Raw genomic sequence first — 25272 nt, forward strand, 5'->3', positions numbered from 1 at the left:
TGTGTTGGGCCCAGTTATGTGTGCCTGAGTTCCTGTGTGTGTTTGTGTCTGAACCTGTGTCCCTGTGAATGGGGGTCTCCCGGGCTGGCCTGGCCGCAGCTCTGCAATGAGAACCACATGTATAAAATGTGTCGTGTGCTTCCGCTGAGTTCTGTGTGTATATGTGATATGTTTAAAATCTTGTGCTTTGTTTTGTCGGTGTTAACAGTGTAAATTAAACGGAAAACCACTGGAAGGTGTTCACTACACACACGGAAGAGATCAAGAGTTCCTTTTCCTCCAAAGACAGTAGATAAAGCAAAACGCAAAGTGCAGAAACAGATCTGCATTATATAGGAATTTACTGTACTTAAAAAGTGTCATTTTGGATTAGTGCAGAAAGGATGAGTCAGTCACTCAGTAAATGGTGTTAGTCAGATAAAAGCTTAGGAGAAAAAATTAGATCCCTACCACCCTGAGTGCAAAAATAAAGTACAGGTAGGTTAAAAGACTGGAATTCTAAGCCAAACTCTACCGTAATAAAACCAGATGGCCTTGAAGAAAGTCCCTTAACACCTCTGAACCTGAGTCTTCCACTCTCTAAAATAAGTATTTACACCATATGTTTGCACTATTAAGGTAGCTAGCCACATGTAGCTATTGAGCACATAAAATTTTAGTCTAAATTGAGATATGCTACACTTATATGATACACACTAGATTTGGAAGGGTTCGTGCAAACGAGAACATAAATTATCTCCTTAATAACATATCAATTTCATGTTAAATGGTATTTTGGATATACTGTGTTAACTAAGGTATATTACTCAAATTACACTTGTCTCTTTTTTTGTTTTCCTTTCATATGGCTACTAAAAAATTTTAAATTGCGTATGAGGCTCACATGATACTTCTTTTGAACAGTATCACCGTGTAGTATTTAAGGCCATCCCAAGCTTTGAAAGCCTACTGTTAGTCTTTTACAGTGATTCCTTCTATTTGTATGGTAAATTACATCTTCTAGAGCTGTTTTTTGATATATTGTCTCATACAGAGTTCCCAGGAACTCGGAGGATAACAGTGATCTCCCCAGTCTGCAGATGGTGAGGAAACTAAGCCTGTACTAAAGGTCCGTATGATGGAATCAGGACTAGACCAGGTCCCTTCTCTGCTGGATTCTGTCACGTTCCATTTTATATCCATTTGTATGGAACTTGATGCTCATATTGGAGCTGCTTTGAATGTCTGTGGTCGTCAGAGGCTGGCTGCAGCAGGACTGTTGTGTGAGGGGTGCTGGTGTGGGTCCCTTCTTTTGACCTGCTGTTTGCCTCCCTCGTCGGGGAGGGGGGTGGGCAGTAAGCCTCAGAGTTAAAGATCAAGCGGAAGGGAGCTTGCCTCTTCAGGTATGAACCTCCAGCTTCTGTAGGAACTAAAGAGAAGACATAAAGAGGCAAAATCCCAGAGCAACGAAAATGAATCTTGAAAGAGGCCTATGTGGGTAAAGCAGCAGCTAGGGCCGCTCCACACAGGTTTCCTAACCCGCTGCTCTCCCTACGTGGAAGGTTCCACTGCCATACTTAGAAGAGATCAAGGGTTGTTTTTCCTCCAAAGGCTGTGGAACAAAAATTCCAAACGACAGATCAGTGATTTATATAGCAAGGAATTTTTTTTTTTTTTTTTTTTTTTTTTTTTAAGTAGGCTCCTCTCGCCCAGCACAGACCCCACTGGGGCTTGAATTCCCGACCCTGAGATCAAGACCTGAGCTGAGATCAAGAGTCAGAAACTTAACCGACTGAGCCACCCAGGCACCCCCGAAGTAGTTTATCTTTAAATTGGTATTTAAGTCATGGAGAAAAGGATCATTCATTTGAAATGTGCTTAACACATTAAGGGTTGGGGAAAAGGCATTAAATTCCCACCACACCCAACCTAAAAAACGGTCTGGAGGGGTTTCATTGGAAAAAATGTACTATTTTCTTAATGTAAAACGTAACATCATGGATGTGCCAAAATGAAGTTTAGGATAATTTAAAAAATAATAATCCTTCGTTGTGAAGGCCTTTCTTCACATAATATCAGTGTCAGAAGTTATGAAAGAGTTGTCAGACTTGACAGTATAAAAACTAAAAACTTAACGTTACTTAATTGCCCCATAGACCAGATGAGGAAGGCTACTCACCATATGTCACGGGCAAGTGTTCCTATTCATGCTATAAAAGAGCTTCTACAAGTCAATAACTAAAAATAGGAAAAGATGTGAACAGGGAGTTACTGAGGGAATAAAGTCAACATACACTTGAAAAGAGAGTCGCATTCATGAGTAGACACTTTTCCAATGAAGACATCCGGATGGCCAACAGACACATGAAAAGATGCTCAACGTCACTCATCATCAGGGAACTACAAAGCGAAACCACATTTGGATACCGCTTCACCCCAGAGCGGCTAAAATGAACAATTCAGGAAACTGCAGCTGCTGGCGAGGATGTGGAGAAACGGGCACCCTCTTGCACTGTTGGTGGGAATGCAAACTGGTGCGGCCGCTCTGGAAAACGGGGTGGAGGTTCCTCAAAAAATTAAAACTAGAACTACCCTACAACTCACCAATAGCCCTGCTAGGAATTTATCCAAAGGATACAGGAGTGCTGATTCGTAGGGGCACATGTACCCCAATTTATAGCAGCACTCTCAACAATAGCCAAATGATGGAAAGAGCCTAAATGTCCATCAACTGATGAATGGATAAAGAAGATGTGGTTTATATATACAATGGAATACGACTTGGCAATGAGAAAGAATAAAATCATGCCGTTTGCAGCAACGTAGATGGAACTGGAGGGTATTATGCTAAGTGAAATAAATCAGTCAGAGAAAGACAGATATCATATATTTTCACTCATGTGGGACTTGAGAAACTTAACAGAAGACCATGGGGGAAGCGAAGGGGAAAAAAGTAGTTTCAAACAGAGAGGGAGGCAAACTGTAAGAGACTCTTAAATACAAAGAACATACTGAGGGTGGATGGGGAGGTGGGGGAGAGGGGAAAATGGGTGATGGGCGTTGAGGAGGGCACTTATTGGAAGGAGCACTGGGTGTTGCATGTAAGCGATGAACCACAGGAATCTACCCCCAAAACCAAGAGCACACTTTACACACTGTATGTTAGCCAATTTGGCAATAAATCATATTAAAGAAAAAAGAGTCACGTTAATATTCAAAGTAATGTAAAAGACTTTGATTATTCTTGAATTTTCCAACTCTTGGTAATGTTTCATATTAGCAAAGATTAAAAAACAGTAAGAGCCGTATCGGTGGCAGTTTGGAAAAACAGAAACCTTTATAGATTGAATGTTCGTGTCTCCCCCAAATTCTTACGGCTTCACGGCGTTTGGCAGTGGGGCCTTTGGGAGGTGATTAGGTCATGAGGGTGAAACCATCATGAAGAGCGTCAGTGCCCTTAGCGAAGAGACCCTAGAGAGCCTCTTGCCCCTTCGGCCAAGTGAGCGCCCAGCAAGAAGACCGCCATCTTGAACAGAATCGGGAAGAAGGCCTTCACCAGAACTCTACCATTTTGGCATCCTCGTCCCGGACGTCCAGACTCCAGACTGTGACAAATAAATGTCTGCAGTTTAGAAGCCGCCCAGTCTATAAATAGACGAAACCACTCTTGTACATTACTAGTATGAGTACAAATAGTTTATATATGTATACACAGTCTCACTGGAGAAACAAACTTTACGCCTGAAATGGTTTGAAAGTAGGAGAATAGTAGCTTTCACATTTAATGTATATATTCTTTAACCCAGTAACTACACTTTAAGGATGTTCTATAAATATACTGATAACAAAAATCTATGTGTCTGTGTCTACATGGATATTTATTGTAGCCAGCTTGTGATATAGCAAAAAATTGGAAACGATTTAAATGCTAAGTTAAATAAACTATTTAAATCAACTGCGGTGACTCCATTTGATGAAATGCCCAAAATATATTTGTGTAAAGCCTATCAAAGTAGGATGTACATTATTGTAAAAAGTGGTATGTTTGTAAATGCATAGAAAAATTCTAGGAGGATATTGAGAATAGTATTTTTATGAATGTTAAAAATAGAGGACATTTTCACCTCCTAATTTATGTATTATATATCATCTCATTATTTAAATGTTAACATTCGGAAAAAACAGGTTGAACAGAACATTACGAATACAACTATTTTACTGGAGTTGGGCAACTCTTAGAGCAGAGCTGTACCATAAACCACTGGGACTGTTTACATGGTAGATCATGGTACTTAAAACCCAATGTCTTGTTTTAGTCGTTCATCTTTTTCTTCTGTCTGTTCTAGAGTTATACCTACCTTTGTTTTCCAAGGGATTTCTCCCTTAGTTTTCCCAACACTCAAATCCTCTTGGATTTGATCTGAAGTTATTTTAAGGAATATACCATTAGGAAGCAATTAAAAGTGTGACAAGATACACATACAAGGATGCTTGTCAAAGTGAGTCGTAAAATGTATATGTCTAACACTAAGGGGTATGCATGATGCATTGCAAAAACTAAAAGGCAGGTTATACAGTGATATGTACTGAATGACTCCACTTTAATATATATAGACATGTATAGGAAAAACATTGGGAATATGCTCATTAAAATGGTTACAGGGATTATTTCTGTTGGTTTGTAGGTCTATTTCCCAAATATCTAATAGTGAACATATTTTTGAAACTGAAAATGCAAAACCCATGTTTTTAAAAGAAATTTCATAAAATATAACATAAAATTTACCATTTTAACCATTTGTACATTTACAAATGAAGTACATTCCCATGGGGTGCCTGGGTGGCTCCCTCGGTTGAGCGTCTGACTTTGGCTCGGGTCATGATCTTGCAGTTTGTGAGTTCTAGCCCCGCGTCGGGCTCTGTGCTGACAACTTAGAGCCTAGAGCCTGTTTCGGATTCTGTCTCCCTCTCCCTCTGTCCCTATCCTGCCCCTATCCCACTTGCACTCTCTCTCTCTCTCTCTCTCTCTCTCAAAACATAAATAAATATCAAAACAAAATTAAAAAGGTAAAAAAGGTAAGTATAGTCCCAATGTTGTATAGCCATCACACTGTCAATTTCTAGAACTTTTGCATCGTTCCCAAACAGAAACTCTGTTCCCATTAGACAGTAACTTCTCATTCCCTCTTCCTTGAGCCCCTGGTAACCTCTCTCTTACTTTCCACCCCCATGAGTTTGCCTAGTCTAGGTACCTCCTATGAGTGGAATCATACGATATTTGTCCTTTTGTGTCTAGCTTATTTCACTTAGCATAATGTTTTCCCGGTGCATCTCTGCGCAGCATGTATCAGAATTTCATTCTTTTTTAAGGATGAATAATCTTCTGTTGTATGAGTACACCACATTTTGCTTATCCACTCATCTGCTGATGGAAAGTTGCGTTGTTTTCACCCTTGAATCCACGTATTTCAAAATAGTTCTTCGTATAGCTTTGAGGGCCTTGATGCAGTGAAGCTCTTATGTTTCGCCTACAAAATTTAGCTGCCAACTAGTCTCCTTTTTTTCTTCTTTTTTCTTTTTAAAGATTTTACTTTTAAGTAATCTCTGCACCCACGTGGGGCTCGAACTCACAACTCCAGGAGTCACATGCTCTATCGGTGGAGCCGGCCGGGCGCCCCTAAATTGTCCTTTCTTAAAAAGATGGCCTCGTATGTTGGTGAACGTCCCGAGAGGATTCTCTGGTGCTGTGTCCCTCAAGTTCTTCTCATCTTTTTCTCTCTTAGGTATCCTCAACGTTCAAGATTTTATACGGTTTCCTTTTACGGGGGAAATAAAACTTACACGCAAAATGCTTTTAAAATAAGAGATCAGCCAAGAACTTCATTGTGATACAGACTTTGTCCAGGCGGAATTCAGAGGAGGGAGGCATCACCCAACCGGACCCCTTGACCCCTTGTTAGGAAAACCAGTTCTGGAAGCCCCATCGCTCAGCGACGGAGTCTCTGGTGGGACTTCCCACCTGAGGGCCAGAGCCTCTCTGCTTGAAGTGTGCAGTTTCCGTATACATCGTTTGTGATGTGTTCCTGTGGAAATTTCCCCACTGGGACACCCACTATCCTAGTAGGTACTCTAAAGATTTCGAGTATCAGCTGGAGGAAATGAAACACCCGCAGGGAAAGAAGCCTCCCTAGAGGGAAGAGAGGTGGAAAGGAGGTGACATTTGTTAAGCACTTACTGTGCATGAAGTACGATCATTTCTTTCCAAGAACATTCAAATCTGGGAGTAGGACAACCACCGGAAATGACGCCACCTGGCGGTGGCTTGGCCAGAAGGCGTCTTCTTGGGGGTTTGCCTGAACGCGCAGGGCTGTGAGCAGGTTGAATGCGGCCCGACCACCGTGGAAGAACTTTTTCTTTACGTAACAAATGGTTGCTGAGGCTGGGCATGATTGTAGACAATGCGCAAATATCAGTGAAGAGCACGTGCATTTATGAAGTTTGCACTGTGATAGGAGGGTGGGGTAAACACCAGAACAAACGGTCGCAACGCTCACACGGCCTGGTTTCAGGGAACAAGTCTGTGAAGCCTGGTGTGTTGTAAAAAGAATCCTGAGAGAGGATCAGGAAGTCGGGTGGTTGACCTTTGCTCTGCTGCTTATAAGCCACATGCCGGTGGGTAACACAGTTAGCATGTTGGGTCCCTATCTTCTTCTTCAGTAAGATGAGTGGAATTCAATCAGTTGGTCCCCAAAATATATTCTCCTTAGCACTCGGTGATTTCTTCACTTTTAATTTAACCAAAGTTGACAGCATCGACTCAGCACCCCCTCCGCCCCACCACCCCTCTGCCTACCTCTCCAGAGAGGTACATTCCGGTACATTCTGAAACAAGTGTCCCAAACTGAACAGTCTACTAAATGTATTCACTCTGAAGTGAATTCTATGGGGAATAATAGAACAGCAAACAAGATTTGTTTCATCTTATTATGTCCCTCTATGGAACTTAGCGGATTGATTGCTATGGCCCAATAAAGCAGGAGGGGGATATTAAAGATGTGTCACTGAATGAAAAGGTAGACTAAGGCTACTGTCACATTGAGTTACACTTTGCAGAGCAAAGGGCATTTGGGGAGAATTCCAGGTGTGATCACTGTGTCCTCACCGGAAGACCAAAGGTCCATTTCCGGGATCCTAATTTGAATACAGGTACAGGTAACAGTGCCCGAGAAACTTCCCTTTGATCGTGTTTTGAGTCTGGTCAGTAACACCCCTCCCTTTTCATATGATTGATTGACTGATTGACTGATTGAACTTAATAGACTATTATTTAAAGCAGTTTTAGATTTGTAGAAAAAATCATCACTGGGGCACCTGGGTGGTGCAGTCAGTTAAGCGTCTGACTTCAGCTCAGGTCATGATCTCACAGGTTTGTGAGTTCGAGGCCTGCGTCAGGCTCTCACCGCCTGGAGCCTGCTTCGGACTCTGTGTCTCCCTTTCTCTGCCTCTCCCCATTCATGTTCTGTCTCTGTCTCTCGAAAATAAATAAACATTTAAAAAGTTTTTTTGATAAAAAAAAAGAATAATCAGAAATACAGAGATACAGGGAAAAACCCCACAAGAAATAGAGTTCTCACATACCCCATCCCCCTCTGCACACAATTCCTCCCGTTTGTCGCACTTTGTATCACACGTTGGCTACTTATTACTCTCCAAGCAAAGAAAATTACATCACACCTTAATTTTTCGGATGGCGTTTTCCCAGCTGGGGCTCTTTCCAGGGACATATTACTGTCTATTTCGCACTACTTTCCAGCCTTCCAGACCTTTCCATGGACGCTGTATCCCAAAATACTCAAGTCTGTGCTGAGGACCCTTAAGGGGATGTTTTGGCTTTGGAATCTCCGAGATCTTATTTTACTCAACGAACGTTTTAAATTCTTCATGTTTCGTTCCTTTTTTTTTTTTTTTTTTTTTTTTTTCCTGAAGAAGAAATTCTGTCTCAAGACTGTGACCCAGAAATCCTGTCTGAGTTCCAGCTTGCTGGCCAGCTCTATACACATCAGCCCATCAGATAGGTAAGGGATGAAATAGATAGATGATGCATTGATTGAGGACTGGTAGATGGATCTAGAATAGGGGGAGATCTCTAGAGAAAGGAACTGAGAGAGAGAGATGAGAGAGACAAGAGATATTACATACGTTCTGCTTCTCTGGAAGAGCCATGATCGAAACAGTCACTAACGTTTTTCAGCATCTTGTTCCACGGCGATAGCTAAATGGAGCAAGGGGGCCAGAAGCTATCAAATGACATCCAAGTTAATCCTTTTTGGCCAGAATATCACGTGGGCGTGCCCGTGTGACTTCACCGGGAAGCGCCGATGTTAATCCGCCCCGTTGTTAAGGATGCTCAATTTGATCCCTGGTGTAAGTGGAGACAGAGGTCACTTTGCAAAGACTTTTCTCTTTGCGGTTAGCAAGAGATCTCTGTGCTGCTGCTTTGGTACGTGAGAATATCCTATTTCCGGGCAAGTACACTTTTACCTGATCATTTAAGGATCCACTGATGAGCCTTCAGACTGTCCCCTAAGTGGTTTTCCTTTCTGCGTTTCTCTTACTGGAATCTTTCCCATTGAAGGTATCTTCACCTGTACAGAACCCTTCCAGGGGCTTCCCTGTCAGCCGGAGTGTTAGCAAAAGCTCTCTTATCGACCTGAAAAGAAATTCGGTCCAGATGTCCTTCACTATTATTATTATTATTATTATTATTATTATTATTATTTTATTATAATCACACTTTCTCGGGGTAAACAGCAGTCCCGCGCCCAGCTCCCCACCCAATCAACACTCTGAGGTTCCTCTCTAAGAATAATATCTGTATTGTCAAAATTTGTTTTCAAAACATAGGAACAACAGAAACCAGGAAACGAGGGAACATTTCTTCAATATACACGCCCGGCAAAAGGTTCGTTTCTTGAGTATATCCCACGGTCTGGACTGGGGAAATGACATGATCACGTTTGACAAGAGAGCTCCTCGCGTCCCCGTCTCTGTGGCGCAATCGGTTAGCGCGTTCGGCTGTTAACCGAAAGGTTGGTGGTTCGAGCCCACCCAGGGACGGCCCCTTCCCTTTAAGGACTCGGCGGTTTTCGGAAATTTTGTCGGACAATATCCGTTTGTGAACATTCTCACAAATAAAATGAAAACCGAGCCAACATATCCCCCCAGGGCGTCTTGCGACAGAGGGAGTGTTCCCGTGTTCACGGATTATTTGCTTGAAAGCCTTCAGGATGCAGCCAGACGTGGGCGCGATCCCGTCCTTTTGTCCCCTTTGTACTGAATTTGTTTCCAGATTCCTTCTCCCTCAGCTGCGTTGGTCCATCCGGCGACGTGAACCCCGGCCGTCCACACCCAGCTGGCCCAGGCTGTCCCCGAGTCAGGTCCTCGGGTTCTGGACGTCGGGAATGGGCCGCGGAGGCAGAGTGCAGGCTTCCATCGAAATCATCTGACTTTCCTCGCTTATAATCCCCCAAAGGGTCCCTGACACTTTCCATAAAAGGCATTTTGACAAGATCTACCATAATTACTCTGCAAATCCACTTCTGGGAACGTACACAATTGCTGCATTTGTACAACTAAAATTGACCCATGTCAGGGTTACTCGTGGCAACATTCAGAAAATAAAACTTTAAGTGTAAAAGAAGGTATTTTCCTGCCCTCAAAGGGCTTGGTCTGCAGGGAATCAAGCCGACGGTTCCCCAGAAACTCGTCTTCCACCCATTCTTATCTTCATTTCTCGCTCCGCCTGTGATTTACCCGGTTTTCCAGGCTGCGGGTAAACTCTTTGTTCGAACTACTGTACCGGAGCCTTGGATGCTGACCTTGAATATACTGACACCTGACGCCACCCGGCCCGAGTTTATTTCATTCAAAAAATTCCGAAGCCCCATGTTTTACTTCCTAAATTGTTAGCAACCTAAGGGGAGGAGATTTCTCACTCTTGATATTCTCTTTATCTAACAAAGGTGACAGAGGCACTGGGAATTCTGAATAAGTGAATGTGACAGTTTGTCAGATTCTGACACGGAATTTTTCTCGCTCACTTGGAAAGACATCATGACCTGAGGAAACGATCCACGGGAAACAAACTCACCAGATATGAACACAGAAACAAGGGTATCAAGTTCCCAAGACTGAGGGTGTAACGTTTCACAGATGTTTTTATCAGACGGGTTCGAGAGGGTTAGGGACGTGGGAAATGTGACACCCAACAGCCATCATTTTGAACCGTAAGGTCATTTTTATTCTCCCACACAAAGTGCACCTATCGAATAAAAACCGTAACAGGACTAAGATTTTATCATTTTAGAGCCAAAGAAGTGGATGAATCTGCTTCACCCAAACACATGAGTAATTATATTGAGGAGCGGCGGTGGGGGGGGGGGGGGGGTGGCGGGGGGGGGAATTAAACTGCACAAGCAAAATCCCTATTATTAGAGTCACTCTACTATTTCCTGTAAGTTTGACTGGATAGTGACTAGTGTTTTTTAAGACTTTTTCAGTGATCTCTACACCCAACTCAAGATCAGGAGTCGCTCACTCCATGGACCGAGGCAGCCAGGCGCCCCTGACCGGTTTCAATTTCTATGAGGCTGCATCCAGGTTTCTTAACACTTCAGTTTTGTTTCTCTTAGTGGCTGCCACGGATTCTGTGCGGCTTCTAAAGCTGCTTTGGTGTTGTGAGCCCTCCCCCTTGTCTAAGCTCTAATTTGTAGAAGACCACCCGAAGGGCACCGTGCCTACCTCCTAGGCTTTGTCTCCCTTTACAATGGTTTGAACCCAACGCTCCATCCATGGAGCTTTGTTTCCAACAGGAGTACATCAGGCTCATTCAGATTTCTGTTCACTTTTTAGGAGCGATATGGGAAACTTGGTGAAAACTGACCCCTCTCTGAGGAGTGTGATGAGGGATCAGCTTCATATTAAGCACTGCTTACCTTCCCAGATAAACCAAGCCCTCCCATGGCTCCTCCTCTAGCCCTTATTTATTTCTACATGATGCCTGCAGTACCTCTGGACATTATTTCTTGAATATCTGTCCCCTTCTAGTGGCCTAAAACTCTTAATGCCAAGGGCCGTGTGTTATTACCTACTATCACTATGTCCTCATGTAGTGACTTGGTAAATGTGGAATTAGATCACTGATAAAGTGGGCTAAGAAATTAATCTGATAGAAAAGAGTTCAGACTGAAGGTGGAGAGGGAGGGGGAGGTGGCTCTGAGACCAGGAGATGACATTAATGGGACATGAGGAGACAGAAGTTAGAACTTATAAAATGCACCCCCCCCCCCGCACCAATAAACTACAAAAGTATACAAATATATGTATTTTTTCTTTTCTATAAATACATTTGGAAGGTGGCTCCCACCCAGTCCCACCCCATTAACCCATCCCTGTTAATCTTTTCTAAATAAAAAGGATGTGGCTGCTACCCTTCACTTACAGTTGGTAAAAAAGTTGCCTGGACTACACATTCCCACTCTAGCTTGAGGTAAAGGCTCTTCCTGAGGCCAGAAAGTGGGATTTTTAGAGGCTCCCACTGGGCAGGAGGCAGACGGCCAAGAATCAAATGAAACAGGCATGTGCAGTAGTCATACTCATGCTAGTATGAACTAGGGGCCTTTGCCAGGCAACAGGAGTGGGAGCAGGGAGGAGAGGCCCACAAAAGGTCTGTCTGAGCACTCATCAGAGACTCCTGGTCTGAGAAAGATATAAAATGTCTGCCTGAATAGACATTATCAGGGCTATGAGACAGAAGGGGTCTCTGTGCCCTTCATGAGTCCCTGGCTAGTGAGGGTTCTTCCACATTCTCTGAAGGTGGTGGAGCTCCGAAGATCTTGGCAAGCAGCCCTCGGTTGGAGCGAGCCTGGTCCTGGACGTTAGCCAGGCGAGCCCGTTCACGTCCCCCGGGCCGAGCTGCCTTCCGGGCTCTCAGCTCCTGCTCAGTAGGACGCTGGGCAAAGGCCCAGGTGCCATTCGGGCGGGCGGAGTCCCCATCGGCGGCAAGGAAGCGCTGTCCCCGTTCCACACTTCGAAGGTAGAAGTCAGTCTCACGCTTGGCCTGGGCAACCTCGGCCCTCAGGCGCTGCCTGCGCACCTGGCGCTCAAAGGCAAGATGTTCGCTGAGGTGGGACCACGTGAAACGGTGCAGGTACTGTGAACAGCAACAACAAGGACAACAAAAACGAGAAAGGGCGTGGGTAAGGCGTGGCAGGAAGGCAGAGGAGAGGAGAGGAGAGCGAGTGGGGCCAACAGGAGGTAACGGAGCAGCCCCGGCTAGGGCTGGGAAGGCAGACAAGTCCGCCCCTCACCTTGAGGTTCCACAGGTCGTAACGGAAGGGGCTGCGCCGTCGGGCTCCCATGGGCGTGTTGTGCAGACTGGCCGCCACGCGCTTGGCCACTCGCTTGTCCCGAAACTCCACCCAGCCCTCGGTGTAGTCCTTGCTGTACTTGGGCCGCTTTTTCCCTCCCGTGGCCGAGGCTGCCGCCGCCTTCTTCTTGCGCCTCACGAACCCGTCTGCGCGCCGAGGACACGGCAGAGGTTTAAGGGGCCCACGTGGCTCCCAAGGAACTTCACCCCCCACTCGCCCGCGGGCCAGGATCCCACCTCCAGGCCTTTGCCCGGGAAAAGGACTCCAAGTTCCATCCATTCCCCGTGCACCCTTTCCCCACGTCTAACTCAACCCTTTCCTCAAACGTCAACTCCTGCTTCAGATCCGCTCCGAACATTCTACTTACAACTCTCACACGCCCCCAATCCCGATTCGATTAGTGTCCGCGCGGGAGCTGGGGTCAGCTGACCACACGGTGTCTAGACCCGGGCCGCGATGACAAAGGGGATGGGTTCAGTGTGTGAAAAAGCCTCTGAGACTTTTATTCAGGATGTACGCACTTAGTAAACTGGTAAAGCTGGTTCAGGAAAGAGGGCTGCGCGGGGTCGACACCAGAAGCCAGAGTCACCACCCGAGAACTACCCATCTGTGCGCAAGGCGCTACCCACACCTAATCCCGTCTCCTTAAAGGCCTGCGCACCACTCGTCTCCCCGGGCGCCGGCCTCGAGTCCCGTGCCCCACGGCGCCTCGGACGCGCACAGCCCGGGCCACGCGACGCGCGGGCGAGTCCACCCTGCTGCCCGCACAGCCAGGGCCTACGCTCTTACCCTCCGGCTGGAAAAAAACGCGCCCGACCTCGCCATAGGCGCTGAGAAGGTTCCGTACGTGCAGAGGCCGAAAGCGGGGCGGGAGGTGGCCCAAGTACACAATACCCGGCACTACCCGCTGCTTGCCGCCGCAAGCCGCCTCTTCGGATTCCTCCTGCTCCTCCTCCGCTTCTGGTTTCTGGTCTCTCGCTTCCGGGGGCTCCTGCTCCGCAGCCTCCTTCTCCAACTCCTCGGCCTCCATGCTGGCGGAGACCAGAAGCACGACAGCCGTAAAGCGCCGCGCCGCGCCGGCTGCCGCGCACCGAGTACGCCGGCCGGCGGCGAGGGGGCGGGACCGACGCGGGCGAAGATAAATGGAAGAACCAGATTGGGTGGAGAGAGCGGAAGTGGGGGTCGAAGCGGCCGCGAGATCCGAAGCTGGCGGTTAGGACCCGGGGGTCGAGCAGACCCAGAGGCAGAAGCCGAGCGGGTGGGTCCCCAAGTGTTAACGCGCCCTAGAGAACGCCTTGGTGAGGTGTAGAAAGGCGGGAAGCAGGCTCTTCCTGGAAATGCTGGAAAACTGGGAAGTTGGGAGAGGTTTCTGTGTGTCAGCGATCAAAACAGCATTTTACCCAAGGGACCCGGCTGTGCCTCCGGTTGGGGGCTGTTCCACCTTTTACAGTTTACTTCAGTTTTTAAAATTGTCTTGAGTTTTGAAATTTGAATTATTTTTCAAAATTTAGCTGCGAGTTTTGAATGTTTCTAAGTTTTGGAAATGTAGTTTAGCTTCGCAAATACAGGTTTTGGAAGTGAGATTTGCATTTTGAAAATTTCAGTTGTGACCTCAAGTAGTTTACAAGTATTTTGTTTACTTTAAAGTATTCATTTTAGATTTGATTTCGTAAAGATGTCCCCCAAATGTTCATGTGTAACAGGTATTGCCCTAACGTTAAATACGTGCTTGGCGCCTGTCATACATTTGTACTGATAACGTGATTCGTGTTTATATTATAAACACCTGTTGGCACATAGACACACGGCCCGGAGTCTGGGGACCCCCCGGGCGGCGTGCTTAACCCTGGTCTCGCGAGACCTGTCTGTGCGGACCGCCCCGCGGGCGGTCCTTGCACTCCTGCTGAGACCTCTCTCCCGCCGGTGCCTGGCTCCGCCCTGTCCCGTCGCGCGCGGACGCGCCCAGCAGGGGGCGCCGTCTCCGTGCTCTTGGAGCCGCCGTTCCTCCCCCGCGCACCTGCAATGGGGCGGAAAGGGGCGCGGCCTGGAATGCGGACAAACCCTCCAGCCCGCTTTCCGGAAGGGGCCCGGGGCGAGTTTAAGCGTCACTTAGGCCCGCCCTGGCTGCAGCCGGACGGAAAGTCCCATCCCGCTGGAACAGGCGAGGGCGCCGAGGAACCCAGAGGACTGCAGCAGGGGGCACAGGTGTCCGTCCACAAGCTGCCTTCCTAGGTGACAGCTCCTGCCAGAGCGCCTCCCGGTATATTCCTGCAGGAACGCAGCGCCACGCTCTTCCTGGAGTGGGCGAAAGATCTAATAAACTCGAGTTCCTACACGCCGCTTTCATTAATGTTACGAAAGCAAACTTTATCATTTGCCCGCCGCTCCTTTTTTCGAGGCGGGAGAGGGCGGTAAGAGGCACCGACTCGGTCCCGTAAGTCATTCTTCCGTCTTCAAAGCACCGAGCAACTACGGATGAAGTGAGAGCACGTCTCGGCACCGCTTCAAGAGGCCGGGGTGGGAAGGGGGGCATCTGCGGAAATAGATGCTTCCTGTTGTGCCCGTGTGATGGCTGCGATGGTAACGTATGCTGTTTTCTCGACCTTGTGTGTGTTTCAAGTTGCCATTAATGAAATGTTTATGCGCTTAAATACCATTATAACAGAGAGTCCAGAAAGACCACCGGGCCTCCAAAATGAATTGTAAACTTTGGGTCAAGACGTCCTTCCGGTTGTCCGCCCTCCCCATGACCCTTTCCCAAACTCCATGAAAAGTCAGCCTTCCCGGAGACCCCGACTTACATAAGCAGCTTTTTGTGTACGTATCTGGGGGTCGTTTACTATTGTTTTTATTATTTTTCAGTCCCACGAGTTCATCTGTAAGTACAAATGACAGTCCGCCCAACTGTGTTCAAGTTTTCCTACACGCGCTAGGGGACCGGGTGTGCAGTGTCACCGAAAACCTTTCAAAAAGGTCAAGTCCTTCGAGCCGGATTCGAACCAGCGACCTAAGGATGACCACAACCACACGCCTACAGTCCTCCGCTCTACCAACTGAGCTATCGAAGGATTGGTGGTAAGGCTTGTTAGAATACCTTAATGTTTCTCCCAATGGTTTTGTTTGGATTCTGTTTTTAAAATCTAGTGCGGATTTTGTTCTAGGGTGCTGGAAATGTTCTAAAACTGATAGGGGTCGCGATCATTAAGGGATATTAAAAAATCAATATTCATAAAAACTTAAGTTTTGTGCTTTTTACTGCCTGTTTCAGGTCTTTAAAAAAGGAAATACCACCATCCATGTTCCATATCCTGCTCCCTGAGGCCCATCACCCTTATCCCTACTGCGGCCCCGCTGTCCCGGCCACTTAACGCCTGTTATAGTGGCCGATAAATGATAACTTATCCTAAATACAGATAACTGGGTTGAAGAGGGCTCTACTGTCTTAAAGCAGAGACACTGCCAAGTTCATTTTGGAAACATTGCATTTCTCCTTGTTGAAAGACAAGGAAAGCGTACAGACGGAAATGTGCTAGACCCAAACCACGAGGGGCATCATGTATGCAAGTGTATGTCTAGGAACTGAGTGCCTCATATTAGAGTGGGCCAAATAAATGAAATACGCCCCTCCCCAATTTTGAGAAGAGCAATGTAGACATTTATTGGGGGGGGGGGTTGATATCATGCATTGCTAATGAACACCTGTAATGGTGTTTGGCTTCCTGGTTGAACACGGTTGGAGAAAACAGGAAGCCATCTGGACAGACATTTCTCGATGATGTATCCTTAGAAAAGATTTCTGGTAAGTTTATCTATAAAAGAGTATTTCTTATTTAAAAATACTTCGTAACTGTAGTCTTGGAAAAAACACATTTTTCTTCAGAAGATCCTACCCAGTGACTTCTATGAGAAATCTGCCAACACATAATTCATATTAAATGTAGTTGTTCTGTTCCCTCTCATGAGAAACTAAGAATATATGGTCTAGTACATTTCTCTCCTTTTTTTTTTTTTAAGTTTACGTATTTATTTTTAAGAGACAGAGAGAAAACGTGGGGGAGGGGCAGAGAGAGAGAGCTGTTTTCAAAAGATACCACTAAGAAAATGAAAAGTCAAACCACAGACTGGGAGACAGTATTTGCAGAACAAACATCTGATATACAGGACTTTTATCCAGTATAAAGTATTCTCACAACTCAATCAGGAGGCAAACCATTCAATTTTTTGTAAAAAAGGGAAGGATCTCAACAGACATTTCACCAAAGATGTGCAGATGACCTATAACTACCTGAAAAGGTAGACATCATTAGCCACGAGGGAAATGCAGATTAAGCCCCAGGAGATGCCTCCACACATTCATCAAAGGAGGCCGGAATCTAAGACGACCCCAAGATTTTCACCCACCTCTTAGAATATCTGAATAATCCCCTCCCCATAAATGTGGGTGGGACATGTGAATGTGTTACAGTGTTCGTTACGATTCTGAATGGCCAATATTTAAAAGACTGACTGTGCTAAGATGTGGAGAAACGAACTGCAATGAGAATGTAAAACGGTATAGCCCCCTTGGATAACAGCTGGTAGTTTCTTTGAAAGTTAAATACACACCTCCCATAGGATCCAGCAGTCCCATGCCTATGTTATTTACTGAAAATAAATGAAAACGCACGTCCACACAAAGACTTATACCCGAAATATTTATAGCCACGTAATAGTTGGTGAGGACCGCCATAACAACGCGCCACAAGCTGGGTGACTCAAGCAACAGAAATTTATTTCCTCACAGCTCTGGAAGCTGAGGCCCAAGATCAAGGTGTCAGCAGGGTTGATTTCTTCTGCGGCCTCTGTTTGGCCTCAGAAGGGTATCTTCTTGTTTCCTCCTTCCACGGTAGTTACTTCGTACTCACATGCTCCTAGCGTCTCTCTCTGTGTCCTCATCACCTCCTCTTATAAAGATGCCAGCCAGATCGGGTCAAGGCACACAATGAATGCAGTAACGTCTTTCAGGGTCCATCTCCAAATACGGTCTCATTCTGATGTACTGGAAATCAGGGCTTCAACATAGGAACGGGGCGGGGGGGTTATTCGGTCCATAACAAGCAGTTTTGTTATTAATAAGAAAGCCAATACCAACGTTCGTTAGCTGGTGAGTGAAGAAACAAATCGTAGTACATCCCTACCATGGGCTACTGACCAGTAAGAGGGAACGAACCATGAATATACACCCGACAAGGGTGAATCCCAACAGCACTGCTAGGTAAAGGAAGCCGGGCTCCCAGCCGCACGCTGCGCGAGTCTCTTTCTAGACTTTTGCAGAAAGTACTGCGACGGAAAGCAGATCAGTGCTTCTGAAGGCAGAAGTAAACTTTTTGGAGGGATGAAAAGGTTCTATGTCATGATGGTTGTGGTAGTTCTATGACTGAATATAATTTTCAAGACTCACCGAACTATACACTTAAAAAGACTTAAAAGGAATGGATTTTACTATGTGTGTGTCGGGTTTTTGTTTTGTTTTAGAGAGAGAGAGAGAGTGCACAAGCAGGGGAGAGGGGCAGGGGGGAGAGAGAATCTTCAGCAGGCTCCGACACCAGGGCTCGATCTCACACACCATGAGATCCTGACCTGAGCCAAAATCAGGAGTCAAATGCTTAACCAACTGAGCCCTCCAGGAGCCCTGACTTTTACTGTGTTTAAATTACATTTCAATAGAAGTAATTAAAAACAAAAGAAAACTGGTCATCCAAACGGAAACTTCAACACCAACTCGATGCCATTGCTAAGCAGTCTGTTTCCTGCTGCACGCGGCCTCCTTATCACCGATTCCCAACTTACTCTGTTTACTTGTTCTTTTACCCACAGTACTTACTATTTGCAGCATATTATGCAATTACACAAATTTGTGTTTACCCTATTTTTAAATCTCCAGTGCGTTCAAGCTGATGTTTTGTATCACATACAAGAGTTTTAGTCGTCCTAAATGTCACATTTGGACAGACCTAGTTGCATTTATGAAAAGCCGCGTAGAAACAAATGCAAATCCTTTACCAGCGAAGGAACCAGCGTGCATCACTCAGAGATGCTAGACTTTCAGCAAACTGATGTTCTCATGGACTTTTATGTTGTCTCCCCCCAGGGGAAGCCAAGCGTATTTGGCTTTTAGGAAGGAGGGTGGGCAGAATCGTCGGTGGCTGCGTGGTGAACTGTAACGGACACTGTTGCTTTTCAAAAATCTCCTGACATTGTGTTGTACCATATCTAAGATTAGAGTTCATTACTCCTTTAGAAATAGATGTGGCCGTGTGACTCAACTGTTTTGACAAATGAGATGTCCCTCCTGGAAGTTGGAGAGCCAGTGAGCCATCCACCACACCCCTCTTGACCCTTCCCCTGACAAAATATGATCTGAGTTGTTGGGGATCCACAAGGAGCCCACCAGGCAAACCATGACTGATTTATATGACGCCGAAGAGTTTCCGGTTACGAGCCATCATGATTTGCAGAGGGGGGGATGCTTGTGACTGCAGTGTAACCTACCCTACTCAGGCGGACACATACAGGAAATGTGCAAGTCTGAATCCACCAAGAAGGCTCATTCTCCTCCTAGGAAAACACCCAACAGAAATGTGTGAGCTTCTGCACCAAGAGATATGTATGGTAAGAGGGTTCAAAGATTTGTTGGTTGGTTGGTTTCCAATTGTCCGTGTTCTGTCACTGAGTGAAAGAAAAGTTCAGTGACGTTTGCCGAGAGTCTGCCTGCCAGCCTAGTGTCATTTTGTATTACTTTAAGAGAGGTGAGTTTTTTTTTCCAGTCACTCCAAGAAATGGATTCCAGGAAAGTATTCTGGAAAAGCTGCTCATCGTAGGCTCAGGCTCTTTGTGGAATTTCTAGATGTGTTGAGCTAAAAGGGGAGCAAATTTATCAGAGTGAATCCAGATCTTGGATGGGATTTGAAAAGGCTGTGGCAATTTTTCAAGACTGAAAACTGCAGTAGTTGGGACTCCAGCAAAAAGGATATAAGTCGTTAGACACGAGGTGTTTCACCTGCTCTGTCCTGCATCACGTGGGCCACAGGACTGCCCTGTTCTCCTTTCCTCTCTTGCAACAACATTCCAGAATTCAGCCTGCTTAAAACTTGGTAGCTTCTACCCGCCGTTTGGTTGCTGGGAACAGGCTTCCCCAAAGACAGACTGAAAAGGACAGCAGGAATCTTCAAAGCCTCCTAATTCCTTGCTGTTCCTGAAAATTACCATTCGAGATCATTTTTAAATGTTGGGTTTTACACCAAACTATTAGCAAACAGGCTGAGCATGATATTCTACGAGAAGCTACACGACTGTCTCAAACATGCGTGCCATGTCTAACTAAGTTCACGGCCGAAAGCTAGAGGAAAGCTGTGGGTGGTCTGGTCCCCCTGCCGGCGGGCAGCAGACAGGGCTTCCGCAGGCTCAGCTCCTTCGACGCGATCGGCTGGGAGCAGAGCAGGTGTCATGGGTCACGAGCGAACCCGCGTGTACAAGTTCGACCTCCTCGTTTGTCTGCACGCGTCCCAGCGCGGGGACATCCCCAAGGTGCAGGCGGCCTCCCGCCCGCGCACTCGGTTCATCTGAAGGGTGATTGTCCTCCACTCCTGGTGTGTTTGTAGAGGGGACAGGAGGCTTGGGCTGGTCCTGTCCCCTCTTCCGTCCTTCACACCGATCTCTTCGAGACACAGGAGCGGGAGAAAGGAGAACACATCTCGGGTTTGTGCCCAAAGGTCACAGGTTGCGGGCAGGGTGTGGCTCTGGGGTTAGACGGTGCCACGGTGGTGGCCGTATCTGGGCGGTGGGTACGATGGGAGTTCGTTATGCCGCGTCCTGGGTGTGTCTGAAATTTCTCCGACAGAAGGCTTCAGACATCACCGGGCTAACAGGGCCCCCAGCGGCGGGCTCGGACCCCAACGTCGGAGACACTCGCGCGCCCTCGCGGTTGCGCTGCGCGGAGCCGGCGCCGGGGCCGCGCGCGGGGAAACGCTGAACCTGGAACCCGGGACGGCCGCGCGCAGGGAGCCCAGGGTCGGGGCCGCGCGCGCGGAGCCGGGCCGCCCTCGCGAGCGTGTGAGTGTCACAGGCGAAAAGGTGAACGGAGACTCGTGGGAAGGGCTTCGCCACCCCCTTCCCCCCTTTCCTAGAGCCACCGCGTTGGCAGTCTGTTCCGACGCGCTTTGTGCTTGTAAATAAGAGAGCGCGTTCAGGTTTGAATCTCAGTTAAAACCTGAAACTGCACAGCGCGGAAAGGGACTATTCCCTGCGTTCAGTAAGGGTCTAAGTGTTGCTGTGGCGTCGCTGGAGTTGTCTACGATTTCCAAAATTGTCGTCCTTCGAGCCGGATTCGAACCAGCGACCTAAGGATGCCCAACTATCGCACCTACAGTCCTCCGCTCTACCAACTGAGCTATCGAAGGACTCCTGGGAGGCACCCTTTCAGGATTCCTAAAATAACGTCGGTCCAGACGGTCTCTGTGTTGGTAATGTTCACGTGCACTTTTCAAAGTGCAGCCTTAAGCTGACTTCCTAGACCCCGAATGTGTTTTATATAGTGATCTGGATAGACAGCTGGTTCCATGGGTTTATAAAGACATAAAATTCATTGGGTTATACATATAAGACATTAGGATATCACTTATGTAGCTCTCAAGCAAAACCCCTAAGGCTGTCCCCTGTCCTCCTCCCCCAGGAACAATATAGCTGAAGGTAGTGCCCTCTTATTATGGACCGATTTCCTTCCTTCCTCTCTGGTTACCTACTCCTTCTCTCCAAAGTGTCAAAGTTTGCTCAATAAATGTTATGGTTGCCCTAAATACAGACAACTAGGTTGGAGAAGATCCCTGGGTTGTGAACAGAGCAAGGTCCCATGCATTTTGGTACATTGTGGTACTCCACAGTGAAAGTCCAATGGGAAATCGTGTCTATTCTTAACTCTAATGATGAAAAATGTGGAGTGTTTTGTGTGTGTGTGTGTGTGTGTGTGTGTGTGTGTGTGTAAATGTTCTTAGTTGGATAAATATGATCTGGGTGGTTCACATTCCACTGCATAATTATAGTAGAGCAATTAAAATGAAACAAAAATTCTTAAAATTCTTAAGTGGAAATATAAATATTCCTTACCCAAAGAAAATCAGACAACATTGAGGTTCAACAGAAATTGATCAGTTTCCTTGCACCTGCTACAGAAATAGACACAAGTAGAGAATTTGCTAAACTACCTGGAGCAAAAGGGCTTTTCCTTTGTAATATATTTAAGGAAAAGATTAAGTGGGTTTCTCTGTAAAATATCTGTGCTTCTTATAATAACAGTTCTACAAAACCATATTATTGGAAAAAAATCCAAATTTTTCTTCAAATGGCCATTGCCAGTGCCTCCTATTAGAAACATTGAGAGCTCATAGTTGATAGGAAGCTCAGTAATTAAGTCCCTTTCCATGAGACGCTAATGAAACGGAACCTAGTAACGTTCCTTCCAATGTTCCTAACCTAATAGAGGATTAGCAGCTAGAGAAAAAGGGTCCTAAGAAGTGGACGGTTTCTCTTAACATTATCAGGTGTCCTTTCTGTGCTTTGAATACCAAGTAGAAAACGTTGCCAACAAGTGCTGAAATTTCAGGATGGTGATGGATTCATCGCTGGGGCCACACTTAGAGGAACAGGAAGTTCCCGGAAAGGACACAGGAAGGAGTAAGCCCACCTTTCCTCCTTCTCCAGCCTTTCATTCTCCTCCTAGCTTCCCTTTTGGCAGTAAATCAGCAATGTGGTTCACAGACTCCCATCTCCTTTATCACGAGGCAGATTAAAAAGGGGTTTTTGTCTTAGTCTGCTCAGGCTGCTGTGACAAAATGCCACAGGCTGGGGTGGCTTAAACAACAAAAATTATTTTTTTCTCACAGTTCTGGAGGCTGGAAGCCCATGACCAAGGCCATTCAGTTCCTGTGACAGCTCTCTTCTTGGCTTGCAGATGGCCGTCTCCTGGCTGTGCCTTCACAGGGCAGAGAAAGAATGGGCTCTTTGGTGGCTCCCCTGTAAGCCACCAATCCCAGGGGATCAGGGCCCCGCCCTTACAAGCTGGTAAACCTTAGTTACTTCCTTATTCCAAATACAATCACCCTGGGGGTTAGAGCTTCAACATGTGAATTTGGGGGGAACGCAATTCAGTCCAGAACAGAGAGCTTAGAGTGGAGTCTGGTAACAACTGGTAAAACGTCCATGTGAGTTTTAAAGTAATATTCTTGATTTTCATTTGGTCTCTGTGGAAGCCGAGTGTTGGGAAATGTAACACCCAGCACAGCGGGACTGGAAACTAACACTCCCAGCTCATGGCTGCAGGCCCCCAGACAAACCAGTCGCTGCCGGTGCGGTCAGTCATGCCAGTGTTCCGTCCATGGACCTGAGCTGTGGAGCAGGCCTACTGTCGCTAAAATTCCACACACACCTACACCCTTAGTAGAATCATAGGGAAAATAAATAGGGAGGAAAAAGTGAGCGGAGGCCAAATGGACTTCTGCAGCAGGGTGAATTCTGTCCAGGAAAGAATAGGGGAGACACATCCAGATTCTGGGGACAGTCAGGGCGGGGCTGGCCTGGAGCTAAGTTTTGAACTGAACGGTGGGTTTCTACACACACTCGGAAGACCCGAGTTGTGAACTCTCTTGCCTAAGATGTGGGGAGGCAAGAAGGTGGAAGTTTTCGTCAGTCAGAGGGCTATTCATCAGCGTTTTTATCAGCCCTGATTGCAAAGAAAAAGCAAAAAAGGAGAGCAGACGTGAAGGGCATTTTAAGGATCTTGGGAAGGGCTGTTCTGCATAGGGACGGAGAGTCACTTTCTTAATTGAGATGTTTCTCCTCCGTTTGAATTTTGATCGCTTGCTTCAATTTCACTGAGACTGAAAAATAACACTAAACCAAATAGAGGAAGTCTCTAATGATGGAATATTAGGCAAAGAAGTCGAAGGTGTAGATGGGGCTGAAAGCCTTCATATGGCTTTCCTGCACGTGATGGGCTCCTGGCAATGCCCAGCGAATCCTGCTCTTCGGAGCTAGCTCTGTACAGTAAGCAGCACCTAATACAGTACCTGGTACTTAGTACCCAATAAGTCCCGAAGAAAAAGAGGTGACTACTGCCTTTGTCTTTTTGCAAAGACTCTAGATCTCAGCCTGCAGGCAGAATTATCTTAGCATCCGATTAATGTTTACCTTGGAAAAATGCAAAATAACTTTTACACCCTTTAATCAAAATCAGAAATATAGAAGCCAGAATAAAAGGAGAAATAAACTGGGACGCGCGCCCCCTCGTGGCCATGTATCCACAGGCGGGGATTTTCTTTTTTTTAAGCCAGTTTTTTTTAAGGGGTATTTTTTTTTTTTTTTTTTAAGGGATATCTGTGGGGACTCCGGAGAGTCTGTTTCTGAAGTCAGCAGAGTCAACTGGTGGAAAATGTAGGGGTGCAGGGATTGTCAAGGCCTATTGCGAAGGCCAAAGCCGAGCCTCTTTGCTCGAGGAACTTAGTTTCCCCTCCTGGATGCACCTGTAATTTCCTTCCATTCCCTGTTTCCACAGATAGACGTCCAGGGTTAAACTCTTGCCCAATTTCTAAGACAAGTGTTTCTGAGGACTCCACGGCCTGGATTCCAGCTGCACTCTGAGCTCTTTTACCGACAGGGTCCAGAAGCGTAGGACAGGTTGTAGGTGGCGCCGAGGGACAGAATTGCCGTTGATCTGCGGCTCCGCACCCCAAACAATTGGCTAAGACCGACTACAAACAGGTGGCGCGACACGTTCTGAATGGCCTCCAGCTTTCAAAGTGGGGAAGAGAGGCGTGGCGGCGTGTCCGGACGGGGAATTAGCTCAAATGGTAGAGCGCTCGCTTAGCATGCGAGAGGTAGCGGGATCGATGCCCGCATTCTCCAGTTTTGCGTTCTCTTCCCCGCTGGCTTTTGCTTTCCCGCTCCTCTAAACAGATGGAGATGATGGAGACATCACCAGCTGGGAGCGAGGCCCAGTTCATAACAGGGAAGGCCTTCAGACAGTGCCAGGATAGGAAGGCTGAGGTCTTTAGGATTTGGCAACCGTTTTGCAGATTTGAATATTGGTCCCTGCCACGTGGACTTACGAATCGACGCTTCAATTATTTATGCATTAATATTGTATTTTTATTCTCAATCTATTTCCCACACATCTGACCTATGTAGGGCCACCTCAAGTTCTTAAAACTGGAAGGAAGGATTCCCATTTCTTAGTGAGATGGTGAAGAGCCACATAATTAGGTATATTTCAGACTTGTTTTTTATGCATGCAGTTTTCCTCCTCTGGAGTCGGACGGCCACATCTTTGGAGGTGGTGGTGATGATGCGGATACCGATACCGGGCTGTGGCAGAAAATGGCCCAATTACGGGAGGGTGGAGAACCTCGGTGGTGCCTTCAGAAGCTCAGGCCCGGACTCTCTAATACACTTTGCATCCAGAGCCCAAAAGTTATCTTTGAAAAGAAAATCGGACCCGTTTTCTTCTTTACTCTTTTGCCCCAGTTCGCTTTCCAAAAACAAATTTCATCAGGAGCTATCCGTTAAGACCAATCTTCAGCCCTTAATAGGGATAGTTTCCAATATGGTTTAGGCAGTGGTTCTCACACTACCCCAATGCAAGAAGCCTGGGCTTCTGTGTTCTGATATACACCAAAGCTTGAGAATCATTTAAGACTAAAAGTTCTGAAGCACAGGAAGGAATACAAAAAATTCAAAAAACACAAAAAATTACCGAGGACAAAATTCGCACACAACTCTTCTTTACTTGATCTAATTAGTATCTTTGTAGTTGAGGACTCTCCCACTCGGGAGGTGG

The 25272-nt window shown here is 46.5% G+C and overlaps 1 protein-coding gene, 1 long non-coding RNA gene and 4 other non-coding genes across 6 annotated transcripts; 3 read left to right on the top strand and 3 right to left on the bottom strand.

The window, feature by feature from the left end:
* Positions 1–9022: 9022 nt before the first annotated feature.
* On the top strand, positions 9023–9096 carry TRNAN-GUU. The gene has a single exon. It is a non-coding gene; the product is annotated as a tRNA-Asn (tRNA).
* A 2520-nt stretch (positions 9097–11616) lies between these two features.
* ABT1 (activator of basal transcription 1) lies at positions 11617–13487 on the bottom strand. The gene is made up of 3 exons (XM_042985520.1): positions 13197–13487; positions 12348–12553; positions 11617–12190 (listed from the first exon to the last, which is right to left on the bottom strand). The coding sequence occupies exons 1-3, from the start codon at positions 13435–13437 to the stop codon at positions 11810–11812; spliced, it is 828 nt and encodes a 275-aa protein (XP_042841454.1). The 5' UTR covers positions 13438–13487; the 3' UTR covers positions 11617–11809.
* Positions 13488–15386: 1899 nt separating this feature from the next.
* Positions 15387–15475, bottom strand: TRNAY-GUA. The gene is given in 2 exon segments: positions 15387–15422; positions 15439–15475. It is a non-coding gene; the product is annotated as a tRNA-Tyr (tRNA).
* A 5282-nt stretch (positions 15476–20757) lies between these two features.
* On the bottom strand, positions 20758–20845 carry TRNAY-GUA. The gene is given in 2 exon segments: positions 20758–20793; positions 20809–20845. It is a non-coding gene; the product is annotated as a tRNA-Tyr (tRNA).
* Positions 20846–22001: 1156 nt separating this feature from the next.
* LOC122238528 lies at positions 22002–25073 on the top strand. The gene is made up of 3 exons (XR_006217453.1): positions 22002–22115; positions 22325–22502; positions 23992–25073. It is a non-coding gene; the product is annotated as an uncharacterized LOC122238528 (long non-coding RNA).
* On the top strand, positions 24269–24341 carry TRNAA-AGC. Its single transcript has one exon. It is a non-coding gene; the product is annotated as a tRNA-Ala (tRNA).
* Positions 25074–25272: the final 199 nt, after the last annotated feature.

The sequence above is a fragment of the Panthera tigris genome, chromosome B2 (assembly GCF_018350195.1).
Source record: "Panthera tigris isolate Pti1 chromosome B2, P.tigris_Pti1_mat1.1, whole genome shotgun sequence".
NCBI classification, from domain to species: Eukaryota; Metazoa; Chordata; class Mammalia; order Carnivora; family Felidae; genus Panthera; species Panthera tigris.

What these genes read in the sequence shown, in the direction of transcription:
- ABT1 (XM_042985520.1), bottom strand. Translation starts at nt 13,437, where the DNA reads ATGGAGGCCGAGGAGTTGGAGAAGGAGGCTGCGGAGCAGGAGCCCCCG. An exon ending in CGTTTTTTTCCAGCCGGAGG is followed by an intron (nt 12,554 to 13,196) that starts GTAAGAGCGTAG and finishes CTCGGCGCGCAG; the next exon opens with ACGGGTTCGTGAGGCGCAAG. An exon ending in ACGACCTGTGGAACCTCAAG is followed by an intron (nt 12,191 to 12,347) that starts GTGAGGGGCGGA and finishes TGCTGTTCACAG; the next exon opens with TACCTGCACCGTTTCACGTG.